Source organism: Dendrobates tinctorius, unplaced genomic scaffold, assembly GCF_039654945.1.
Source record: "Dendrobates tinctorius isolate UK_male_01 unplaced genomic scaffold, ASM3965494v1 ptg000097l, whole genome shotgun sequence".
Lineage (NCBI taxonomy): Eukaryota > Metazoa > Chordata > Amphibia > Anura > Dendrobatidae > Dendrobates > Dendrobates tinctorius.
Window position 1 is genome coordinate 28533269 of NW_027361765.1, and position 12105 is coordinate 28545373.

The window sequence follows — 12105 nt, forward strand, 5'->3', positions numbered from 1 at the left end:
CTGATTTTTCTGCACCATCTGCACAGCTTTTTTTTTTTTTCCATTGATTTACATTGTACTGTAAATCACAGTGCGGATCTGCAGCGTTTCTGCGCGGAAAAATCCACTGCAGATCCGCAGCAAATCTGCATCGTGTGCACATAGCCTTAAACTCTGTAGTTACAGATTATTTTATAACACACACAAAATCCGCAGTTCATCGGTGGAAGCCCAGACTAGGCCACTCATCCCAGCGAAGATCGATTTGGTCATTTTTTGGTCTGAAATTAATGGTTTCAATTTTGTTTTTCAGGGACCTTTTTTACTTTTTCAAAATGCCTTTCTGTTTTTACATAGAGCTGTGCAGTGGTAAATCTTAACAGGATAATTGGCCAGTAATGGCAAACAACAAATTTGGCAGCAATTTTTTTTTCTTTCTTAAAAAATAAAAAAAAATGGTTTACTGATGGGACAGAGGGCATGTAAATCTGTAATGGAATAGTTTCCCACTGTACTTGTGGAAAGCATTAGTATATTCTTGTAAAGTGGTTTGGTCTCCAGATTTCACAATACATGCTGTATAAATCATTAACCCTTTAGCGCCAGAGCCGGTTTTCGACTTCCCGACCAGGCCAATTTTTCTTTATCGCCTTATTGGGGGACACAGATTACCATGGGTGTATGCTGCTGCTAGGAGGCTGACACTATGCAAAACAAGAAAATTAGCTCCTCCCCGGCAGTATACACCCACCGACAGGCACCAAGCACCTCAGTTTGTGCTTAGTGTCTGTAGGAGGCGAACCGGGATCTCCCCAGATCAGCATTTAATCTTTTTCTTTTCAGGTTTTTTAGTTGTGTTTTCCCTTTATTTTCCAGATACAGCATCAGGAAACAACAGGATGTGAGTTCATCCTGCTTTTCCAATTAATGCGGCTGAGCGAGCAATGTGGTATTGCCCACATCGCAACTCTCAGGCCCGCAGGCAGGACCTTCCCCTATCACCCTCGGGTGCTATGGGCCATGGATGGGTGCCCGGTCCTAGCCGATTCCCCTCCTCATCCCTCTCCCAGGACAGGGCTGAGAGGAAGACGGCGGTCGCCAGCGGTGACGTTTCCCCTGACACTGGGATTGGAGCCGTCTTCTGCACCATACGGACTTGGTGTGGGTACTGAGGATCGCCTCTCCCAGCGGCCTGCGCTCTATCGTGGGCCCCTGCGGTCATCCTCTTCAGGGACATCAGGTAAGCTTATCTGAATGTTCCCTTCAGCCCCGCTCTCAAAGATCTATTACAAGGAACCATTCAACCCTGTCTGCAGCTATCACAGCCAGTACAGCGCTGTTCCTAATACGCGCCCTGCAACCCCCTCACACGTTGTCAGTCGGTACCTCTCTCCTCCTGTTTGAATTCCCCGCTCTTTTGGGCCAGCGCTCTGGCAGGCGCGTACTTCTTCTGTCATGGGGGGGGGGGGTCCCGATGCCCCTTCTCCAGCCCATCATTTAATCTGCGGTGGTATACACGGTTTCTTGGCCCCAGGCGCGCCGTCGCTAGTGAAAGCAGAGGGAGCGCTTTCATTTTCAAAAGCGGTCCTCCCTCTCCCTGCGTGCGCTTTCTTCGCGCGCTTCTCCAGCCTATCTCAGGGCTGCTTTCACTTCAGCCCTGTCAGCATGACGTTAACCGCGCCCCCCCCCCCCCTCGGGTCTCAGCCAATCACGCGGTGCGGCGGCTAAGCACCGCCAGCGTCCTTTTCCTGTCTTTGCTGAGCATCTTCCTCCCTTTTCTCCGGATCGTTTTCTGGGGGACACAACGCTGTTTTGTGTGCTTCTGAACCTCGGTAGGCTCGACGCTGACTCTCCCTGACGCTTGACTTAGCTTCCCCCCCGCAGTTTCATTCAGGTAGTATTTCTACCACAGAGACTTATGCCCAACCCTGCAAGGGCCTTCTGTTCTAGACCTGCCGCTATTCAGTACGCCTGCGCGCGCTGTAAAAAGAAGTGGGCATCAGGTCAGTCGTCTCCCCTCTGCCCGTCCTGCAGCCCTTCCTCCATGTCTGCCCCTCAGGAGCACTCCGAGCCCCGGGTGGAGACCGCCCCACCCCCTGAGTGGGCCGTGGCGATGTCTCAGTCGGTTTCTGATCTGACAAGTGTCTCAATCGCTGGTCCAGGTCTTAGAGCGGTTACCTCAGTTATCAGCAGCCACCTGTGCACCGACTGCCTCTCATGGTGAGTCGCCAGCACCTGACCGGGACACTCAGACTGACAAGCCAGGTAGGGGCTTTAGGAAGCGGGTCCTGTCTGGCTCTTCTTCCAGTTCGCAGGGTCCCTCCGCTTCTCTCAGGCTACGCTCTTTGTCTCCATCCTCAAAGACGATGATTCCCAATCTGGATTTGACTCAGAGGCGGACAACATAGCTAGAACTCGGGATATGGTAGATAGTCTCATATCGGCTATATACCAAACACTCAAGATAAAGGAGGATAAGGCACCCCCGCAGGAATGCTCTGTTTCCTTTAAGAAAGCGAGGCCTCCATCTCGAACCTTTCCTAATAACAAAGAGTTCGACACTTCCTTAGCCAATCACTGGCAACATCCTGAGAAATGTTTTTCAGGCCGCAAGTACTTAGATGTACTATATCCCTTCGATGCGGATCTAGTCACGAAATGGACCAAAGCTCCCGAGGTAGATCCTCCAGTTTCTCGTATTTCCTCTAAGACGGTTCTTTCCCTTCCGGACGGAGCTTCTCTTAAAGACCCAACAGACAGCCAACGACTCTATTTGCCTAAGTCAATTTTTGAGGCATCCGGCACCTCCCTCTGTCCTATCTTCGCCTCCGCTTGGGTGGCAAAGGTCATTTCGGCTTGGGCAAAAATTCTGCGCAGGGGCATTTCAGCGGCAGCTCCTCAGGATGAGCTGGCAGATTTAGCAGACCAATTTAATCATGCGGGCAAATACCTTTTGGCCGCCTCCTTGGACGCGGCTGGGTGCGTAGCTAGAGCTAACAGCAACATAGTGGCCATACGCCGCATTCTTTGGTTGAAGTCGTGGAATGCGGACACCACCTCAAAGAAGTCGCTCACCAACCTGGCTTTTCACGGCACTAGGCTCTTTGGCGCCAAGCTGGATCAGATAATCTTGGATGCCACTGGTGGAAAGAGCACTTCCCTTCCCTAGTCCCGCCCTAGGAGGTTCTTTAACAGGAAGGCTTCTGGGCCATTTAGGTTCTTTCGCCCCTTCTCTCCCGCAGAAGGTTCATCCCAGCAGGACCGGCATCCTGCTTCCAGAGACCGGAGAAAGCCTTCTTATAAGCCAGCTCCCCGCTGGAGATCCAGAGGTCAGCCCTCCAGGTCCTCAGGCTCCCGATCCAGCAGATTTTCAGCTAAGTGACGGGTCACCCCCACCTGGAAATCTTTCCAGGGTGGGAGGCAGACTTTCCTCTTTCAAGGACGCATGGCTATCCGTTATCGACGACGCTTGGGTCAGGGAAATCATCACATCTGGATACAAAATCAAGTTTTCTTCCCCCCCCCCCCAAACAGTCGCTTCTTTCTTTCTCGATCCCCAAGACAGCGGTCACAGATTCCAGGGTTCCTTCAGGCCGTCTCCTCCCTTCTTTCCGCCGGGGTCATCGTTCCCGTTCCTACAAACGAACGGTTTTCAGGGTTCTACTCGAATCTCTTCGTAGTCCCGAAAAAGGACGGCTCTCTTCGTCCAATTTTGGACCTCAAGTTGCTCAATCGCCACGTGAAGATCCGCCACTTCAAGATGGAGTCTCTGCGTTCGGTAATAGCCTCGATGGAACCCGGAGAGTTTCTCTGCTCTGTGGACATACAGGATGCCTACCTCCACATCCCCATTTCTCTGCGGCATCAGAGATACCTCCGCTTTGCGATTCAGGACAATCACTATCAGTTCACGTCCCTCCCCTTCGGCCTAGCCTCCACTCCCCGTGTCTTTACGAAGGTGATGGCAACAGTCATGGCCATCCTTCGATCCAGAGGGATTCTTATCATTCCTTACCTGGACGATCTCCTGATCAAGGGCTCGTCCCGCCAAGACTGTCTTCACAGTCTTCAGATAACCTTGGATGCCCTCAGATGCCTCGGATCGATAGTCAACAAGGAGAAGTCCATCCTGCGCCCTACCCAGCATCTGACCTTTTTGGGCATGGAGTTCGACACGAATCTAGCCCAGGTATTTTTACTGTGGGCAAGTTTTCAACCCTTTGCAAGGGGATCCAGTCCCTACAACGCTCGAGGATCATGTCCCTTCGGTCCTGCATGATGGTCCTGGGGAAGATGATAGCTTCCATGGAAGCAGTGCCCTTCGCACAATTCCACTCTCGCCCTCTCCAACTGTTCCTCCTGTCAGTCTGGGACAAGACCTCGTTTTCTCTGGACCGCCCCATTCTTCTTCCACTCTGCGTCAAACAATCGCTGACTTGGTGGACATTGCCGGCGTCAGTTCTCCGCGGAAGGTCTTTTCTTCCGCCTCGGTGGCAGGTCATCACCACCGATGCCAGTCTCCTAGGATGGGGGGCGTTTTACCATCAGAAAATGGCCCAAGGGCGCTGGAACGCCCAGGAGACTCTTCTGCCCATCAACCTTCTGGAGATCAGGGCAATCTTCCTTGCTCTCCTTCGTTGGCAGCATCTCCTCGTAGGCAAATCAGCTTCTTTTCGCCAATCCGATTCCCTGCTTATCATTTCTGAGGGTCGCCGGAAAGGTTTTCCGGCCTCCAAATCCACGATTGCTCGCTGGTTTCGGTCTACCATCCTGGAAGCCTACCGACTTCAGGAGAAACGGCCCCCTCCGGGAGTGAAAGCCCACTCCACCCGGGCTGTAGGGGCTTCTTGGGCTGTGCGACACCAGGCTTCGGCCCTACAACTTTGCAGGGCCGCGACCTGGTCGTCTTTGCACACCTTTGCGAGGTTCTACAGGGTTCATACCCAGGCCTCGTCTGATGCAGCTCTTGGTAGGAAGGTTCTGCAGGCGGCGGTCGCGCACCGGCCGACCTAAGCCCTTCCTTCTGTCGTTCCTTTATTGCTGTTCCCACCCTCGGGACTGCTTTGGAACGTCCCATGGTAATCTGTGTCCCCCAATAAGGCGATAAAGAAAGAGAGATTTTGGGTTCTTACCGTAAAATCTTTCTTTGAGCCTTCATTGGGGGACACAGCATCCTCCCTGTTTAAGTTGTACCGTGTTGGGTCTTCGAGTCCCTTGTTGGGTTGGTACATATGTTCATGGTTTTTGGTTGCTTCTCCTACTGCTTTTTCACCAACTGAGGTGCTTGGTGCCTGTCGGTGGGTGTATACTGCCGGGGAGGAGCTAATTTTCTTGTTTTGCGTATTGTCAGCCTCCTAGCAGCAGCAGCATACACCCATGGTAATCTGTGGCCCCCAATGAAGGCTCCAAGAAAGAGATTTTACGGTAAGAACCCAAAATCCCTCTTTTTCAAATCTGACCAGTGTCACTTTATGTTGTAATAAGTATGGAACACTTCAATATATCTGAGTAATTCTGAGATTGTGGGGGTTTTTCGGGACATATTGTTCTTTACGCTAGTGGTAAATTATTAGTGAAAATATCAGAATTTTGGCAAAAAGAAAAAAATGTGAAATATGCAAATTTCAAACTTTTTTACACCCTTAAAACGGAGTTATATCACATAAAATAAATAAGATTTCCCACATGTCTACTTTACATCAGCGCAATATTTGAAACCATTTTTTTGGTAGGACGTTAGAAGGGTTAAAATTTTGATCAGCAATATCTCATTTTTCTAACACAAATTACAAAACCATTTTTTAAGGACCACATCACATTTGCTCAAAACCACATTCAAGAAGTTTATTAACCTTTAAGGTGCTTCACAGGAAGGGAAAAATGAACATTTTACTTTTTCCCACAAAAATGTTCCTTTAGCCCCAAATTTTGCGTGTTCACAATGGTAACAGGAGAAAATGGACCATACAATTTGTTGTGCAATTTCTCGTGAGTACGCCAATACCCCATATGTGGTGGAAAACTACTGTTTTGAGCACACAATACTATTTTGTCTGGAATAGGTTGCAGATTCCATGTCACACTTGAAGAGCCCCTAACACCAGAAACCCACACAAGTTACCCCATTTAAGAAACTACACCTCTTAAGAAATTCATCTAGGGGAGTAGTTGAGTATTTTTAACCCTCAGGCAATTGACAGAATTGTGTAACATTGGGCAGAGTACATGGAAAATTGCCTCTTTTTTTTTTTCTTTTTTTTTTTTTTTTTTTTTATAATATTATAAGTCCTGGTGTAGTGGTATGCAAAATGTAATTTTAGTTGGAGGTAGGGAAACGTTTTCAAGGAGGATTACATGTCCTTTTAAAATAAGTGCAGCCTCACCAGGTCTAGATGATCTATTTAATAAAGTATGTACTTCCTATTGTGAAATCTAGTGATATATACACTTTCACTGAATATTTATTGTGAAGGTCTGAGGTTGTGGGTTATAAAATCACCTAGGCAGGTTAACGATGCAACTATTTTATTTATTCTATACATCTGTGGTTGTACAAGAAATCCAGGTAGATGGCCAATATGCAATGTCCTTAGTCCACAAGTTCACCATCTGAGATCGGTAGTTCCACTGGCCCAATACCAGGCGATACCCACTCTTGGTTGTCCCACAACTTTTTGCATCTCCAGCCGGTATGGTGTGTAGTCACAGCCTGTGTTCTTCCAGACTATGGATATCACGACCATAGCTCATGGATACATCTAACAATCTCCAAAACTCCATAGATCATCCATCCATCCATGCCAGCTAGGATCCTCTGCCATCAAAGTCACTCCAACAACTGCCTGATTCAACCCCTGTGTTTCTTTCTCCCTTCCCGTTAAACATTTTTCTTTAGTTCACAGAACAAAGCATATTCCATCACCAGACTGATGCGAGATCCCCTGTGGTGACGGCTCCCCTGGTTCTATTATCTCCATCCACACAATGGACCTAGGAATGGGAGTTCAATGGTGTGAGACCTTGAGATGCAGAGGGGATTGATAGGATGATTGCTATACATTTAGGGCCGAGTCGCTACATGATCGCTGGTGAGCTGTCAGACAGCTTCACCAGCGATCAGCACCAGGGACGCCGAGTGCGCGGCGTCGCTGTGTACTTAAGTTACCAGCGCGCTGATGTAGGGAGCTGGTAAATAAGGTACACATCGGGTTTCTAAGGGGCGCGCGTCACTTAGAAACCCGATGTGTACCTTGGTTACCAGCTCCCTGCATGAGCGCGCTGGTAACTAAGGTACACATCGGGTTTCTAGGCTCAGCGCGCCCCCTTAGAAACCCGATGTATACCTTAGTTACCAGCTCCTGGTCGCTGGTCTCCCGCCTGTCACACGCAGCGATGCGTGCTGACCAGCAGGAGACCAGCGACCCCAAAAATGTCAAGGGCTTTCCATCAACGATCAGCGATACCGGCAGGGTGGCTGATCGCTGTCACACACAGTGATCTCGCTGGTGAAATCGCTGTTGCGTCACAAAACTAGTGACTCGGCAGCGATCTCGCTAGCGAGATCGCTATGTGTGACGGGGCCCTTACCCTTAGCAATCTACTGTCTGGCCTTAAGGCACCGTCACACACAGCGAGATCGCTGATTTTGTGACGCCACAGCGATCTCGCCAGCGATATCGCTGTGTGTGACATGTATCAGCGACCGCCCCCCCCTGTTGGGTATCGCTGATCGTGCTCGATCGTCCTGGGCCATTTTTTGATCGTTGGTCTCCCACTGGCCAGTGCGCTTCGCTGCCTGTGACGGCGAGAGACCAACGATCAGCGACGCTGGCAGCTGGTTTCCAATGTAAACAGCGGGTGTCTAAGAGCCGCGCGGCTCTTAGATACCCGCTGTTTACATTGGATACCAGCTTGCTCGCTGGTCCTGATCACTGGTGGGTCTGTCTAACTGTCCCAGCAATTCCATCCACGTCAGATCGTTGGTTGGATCGCTGGGACATTGATGCGTTTAACGGGGCCTTTAAGCTATACATAAGATCTAGCGTGCTCCTCTTCCTCTACTTACTGTCAGTGAATGTAAGCATTGATTCCTGAGGATAAACTGACGAGCAAGCAAATCACTAATAAAACAGCATGAAAATATCTAATAAAACACAACTAAACCGGTGCTCCGTGCTGGAAAAAGTCTTAGAGCTGTGGACTCTGCTCTATGTCCACTAAACAATTAAATACTTGTGTAACTGTGTTCTTTCTAGCTTTAGAACAAGATTTTATTTCTAATTTTGTCTTGACTAGGATTATTCCAGGAATACATAAATGCATGGAGTGTCACCGTCAAGTGGTAGATTTTGACGGTCATTTTCACACGTATGTGCACTGCAGCAAATGCAAGTTCAGTACCAGCTGTAATAAAGCTTATACGAACCATGTGCTGAGGTAAGTGAGGAGGCAGATATTTCACAACTAAATGCTTAATTTCCTTTGCATGTATTTCATTGTTTAGAATGTAACAAAGCTGGGATACTTTCAAGTACCCTGCAGTAAAATGGGCATATCAGACGTTTTCTTATAGAATAAGACGTTCATAAGATACAAAATTTACAATCTGGGTTTCACAGACATTAAAACAAATTAATGTTTTGTTCTTCATATATAGCTGTCACGGCAAGAATTCCAGCAAACGTTCCAAGGTCACGAAGAAGGGCCCCAGTGACAAAAGGTATTCTACCAATTTGAAATCAGATGCTCCTGCGACATTTTTGACTATTTTGCCCAGTTTTCCTTTTTCAATTATTTTATGTCCATATGACTTATACTAGAAAAGAACAATAAAATTAGTTATTCACCCAGTGCATGTCGAGCATTACCTCTCCGTCTTTGACAGGCTGCAGCAGTGGTATCATGACTTCAACACATGTGCACGCTGCAGCCAATCACTGGGCTCATCAGCGATGCTGTTGTAGCCGTCCCAAGACACTAAGCTGATAATTATGAAATATTTAAAATTGAATACCCCTTTTTGGACAGTATACAGGTGCTTCTTACTAAATTAGAATATCCTCAAAAAGATCATTTCAGTTCTTCAATGCAAAAAGGGAAACTCATATTATGTAGTAATTACAAACACAGTGATCTATTTCAAGTGTTTATTTCTGGCTTACAGCCAGTGAAAACCCAAAAGTCATTATCTCAGTAAATTAGAATACTTTATAACACGAGCTTGAAAAATGATTTTAAAATCCAAAATGTTGGCCTACTGAAATGTAAATGCACTCAATACTTGGTCAGAGCTACTTTTGCATCAATTACTGCATCAATGCGTCCTGGCATGGAGGCGATCAGCCTTTGCCACTGCTTAGGTGTTATGGCAGCCCAGGTTGTTTTGATCGAAGCCTTCAGTTCGTCCGCATTGTTGTATCTCTAAATTTCCTATTGATAACCCCATAGAGTATTTATGAGGTATTAAGATCCGGCGAGTTTGCTGGCCAATCAAGCACAGTGATGATGTTGTTTTCAAACCAGGTATTTGGTCTACTGGCAGTGTGGACAGGTGCCAAGTCCTGCTGGAGAATGAAATTGCGATCTTCAAAAAGTTTGTCAGCAGAGGGATGCATGAAGTGCTCTAAAATTTCCTGGTAGACGGCTGCTCTGACTTTGGTCTTGATAAAACACAGTGGACCTACATCAGCAGATGACATGGGTCCCCAAACTACATCACTGATTGTGAAAACATCACAGTAGACCTCAAGCAAGCTTAGACTGTGTGCCTTTCCACTCTTCCTCCAGACTCTGGGATCTTGGTTTCCAAATGAAATGCAAAATTTACTTTCATCTCAAAACAACACCTTGGACCACTGAGCAGCAGTCCAGTTCTTTTTCTCCTTGGCCCAGCTAAGATGCTTCTGGCGGTGTCTATTGGTCATGAGTGGCTTGACACAAGGAATGCTACACTTGTAGCCCATGTCCTGGATATGTCTGTGTGGTGGCTCTTGAAGCAATGACTCCAGCAGCAGTCCACTCCTTGTGAATTTCTCCCAAATTTTTGAATGACTTTTTCTTAACAATCCTTTCAGGGCTGTGGTTATCCCGGTTGCTTGTGCACCTTTTTCTACCACACTTTTTCCTTTTACTCAACTTTCCATTAGTATGCTTGGATACAGCACTCTGTGAACAGCCAGCTTCTTTAGCAATGACCTTTTTGTGACTTTCCCTCCTTGTGGAGTGTGTCAATGACTGCCTTCTGGACATCTGTCAAGTCTGCAGTCTTCCCCATGATTGTGGAACCTTCTGAATGAGACTAAGGGACCCTTTTAAATGCCTAGGAATCCTTTGCAGATATTTTTTGTTAATTATTCTAACTTACTGAGTTAGGCCTCTTTCACACTTCAGTTTTTTTACAATCAGTCACAATCCGCCAGGTTTTGAAAAAAAACGGATCCTCAATTTTCTTTTGAGGATCCGTTTTTTTCCCCATTGACTTCCATTAATGGCGGATTGTGACGGATTGCCGTCCGTTGCATCCGTTTTTTTTGAGGTTCCGCCAAAACTTGCTGTCCGTCACCATCCTCAAAGATTTCAAAACGGAGCTTGCAACGTTTTTTTTTGTGGCGGATCCTCCAGACACTCATTTAACCCGAAATTCTTTCTGGTTTCCGGACAAAAAAAAAAAAATTCTCTCTCTCTCTCTCTCTCTCTCTCTTCTGCCTTTTTGGCGGATTTGAACTGATGCAAAAAACTGAAGTGTGAAAGAGGCCTTAATGACTTTTGGGTTGTCATTGGCTGTAAGCCATAATCATCAACATAAACAGAAATAAACACTTGAAATAGATCACTCTGTTTATAATGACTCTATATAATATGAGTTTCACTTTTTGTACTGAAATAAATTTAACTTTTTGATGATATTCTAATTTTATGTGAAGCACTTGTATCTTTGAAAATTTGTTTTGTTTCCCAAGTTTAATTTATTAATTGTTGCTTTCCATAAAGTGAATGTCCATTTAAAAAAAAAAAAAAAACCTTCTATAACCTACAAAGATGTGGTGTTGTAGGCACACTGACGGCATACTGATCCAAAACACTTGACAGTACGGTACTGGTTTTATACAGATGTGTGAAGGGGGCCTTGCTTGTAATCTGTGGCGAATACCCAATAATATAACATTTATCACTTATCCTTTAGATCAGAGATGAATGTTTGAGGGTATAACCTCACACTATGCAATTTTGGGACCTAAGAACAATTTTGTAGTAAAGTTAAATGTACATTGTAAGGCTATTCTGACATATGGATATGAAGATAAAATACTTGTTTGCATGCATAGTTTTACCTTTTTAGAAGTCTTGACTAGTCTTGTTTTTGCTTTTTTACTTTATTAGGCGTATAACTGTGGTGTGCCTGAACTGTGATTTCCTGACTGACGTATCTGGTTTAAACAACATGGCCAAACATTTGAGTGAAAATCCTTCTCATTCATGCCAAGTGGTCACAGAACTTGGTAAGAGCAGATTGTCCCCTGTGTCTTTCTTATTTATCTTTTATAGTTCTTTTCTCATCCATCACTATTAATTTAATCATTAGTATTGTAAACAGTGACATTTTTTTATTTTTAAAGTGAATTCATGTTTTTGTTTTTTTCTTTTGATCTCAGTTTCCATATTATCCTCAGCTCATCAAGGAGACATGTCTATGTAAGTTAGACTTTTACTTACTGCCCTCAAAGTGCTATAACATTAGTGTTTCGCTTCAAGACATAGACTAAAGGCCCACATTTATCAAAAGTGGCATCATTTTAGTCCATTTCTACGTTGGAGCCTGATTACTTTATTGACTCAGTGTCATGTCTATAAGTTCCCTTCTTTGATAAAACTTCCACACTCACTGCTTACTCTTCTCCATTAACCGGCTAAAACGATGCCACTTTTTTTTTTTTTTTTTTTTTTTTAAGCCAGGGAATTTTGTATGTTTGAAAAGTTATATTTCATAAATGTGCATAAATCCTTAGCAAACCATTAAGCCTCATCCACTTTTCACTCCAGCTATAACAACTGACATGCATGACAGAAATGGCTCTAGTTAATAAATGTCACACAGCAGGTGAGGCAACATATTGGAGTAAAATGCTG

The 12105-nt window shown here is 45.8% G+C and overlaps 1 protein-coding gene across 4 annotated transcripts in view; it reads left to right on the forward strand.

Moving 5' to 3' along the window:
• The window catches only part of ZNF280D (zinc finger protein 280D), a 274432-nt gene that overhangs the window by 105031 nt on the left and 157296 nt on the right, over positions 1–12105 (forward strand). For all 4 annotated transcript variants that reach the window (XM_073586999.1, XM_073586996.1, XM_073586997.1 and 1 more), the window contains 4 exons: positions 8275–8415; positions 8636–8698; positions 11359–11477; positions 11631–11670. In XM_073586999.1, coding sequence (XP_073443100.1) covers positions 8275–8415; positions 8636–8698; positions 11359–11477; positions 11631–11670 — 363 coding nt within the window. The remainder of the gene's footprint in view (positions 1–8274; positions 8416–8635; positions 8699–11358; positions 11478–11630; positions 11671–12105) is intronic.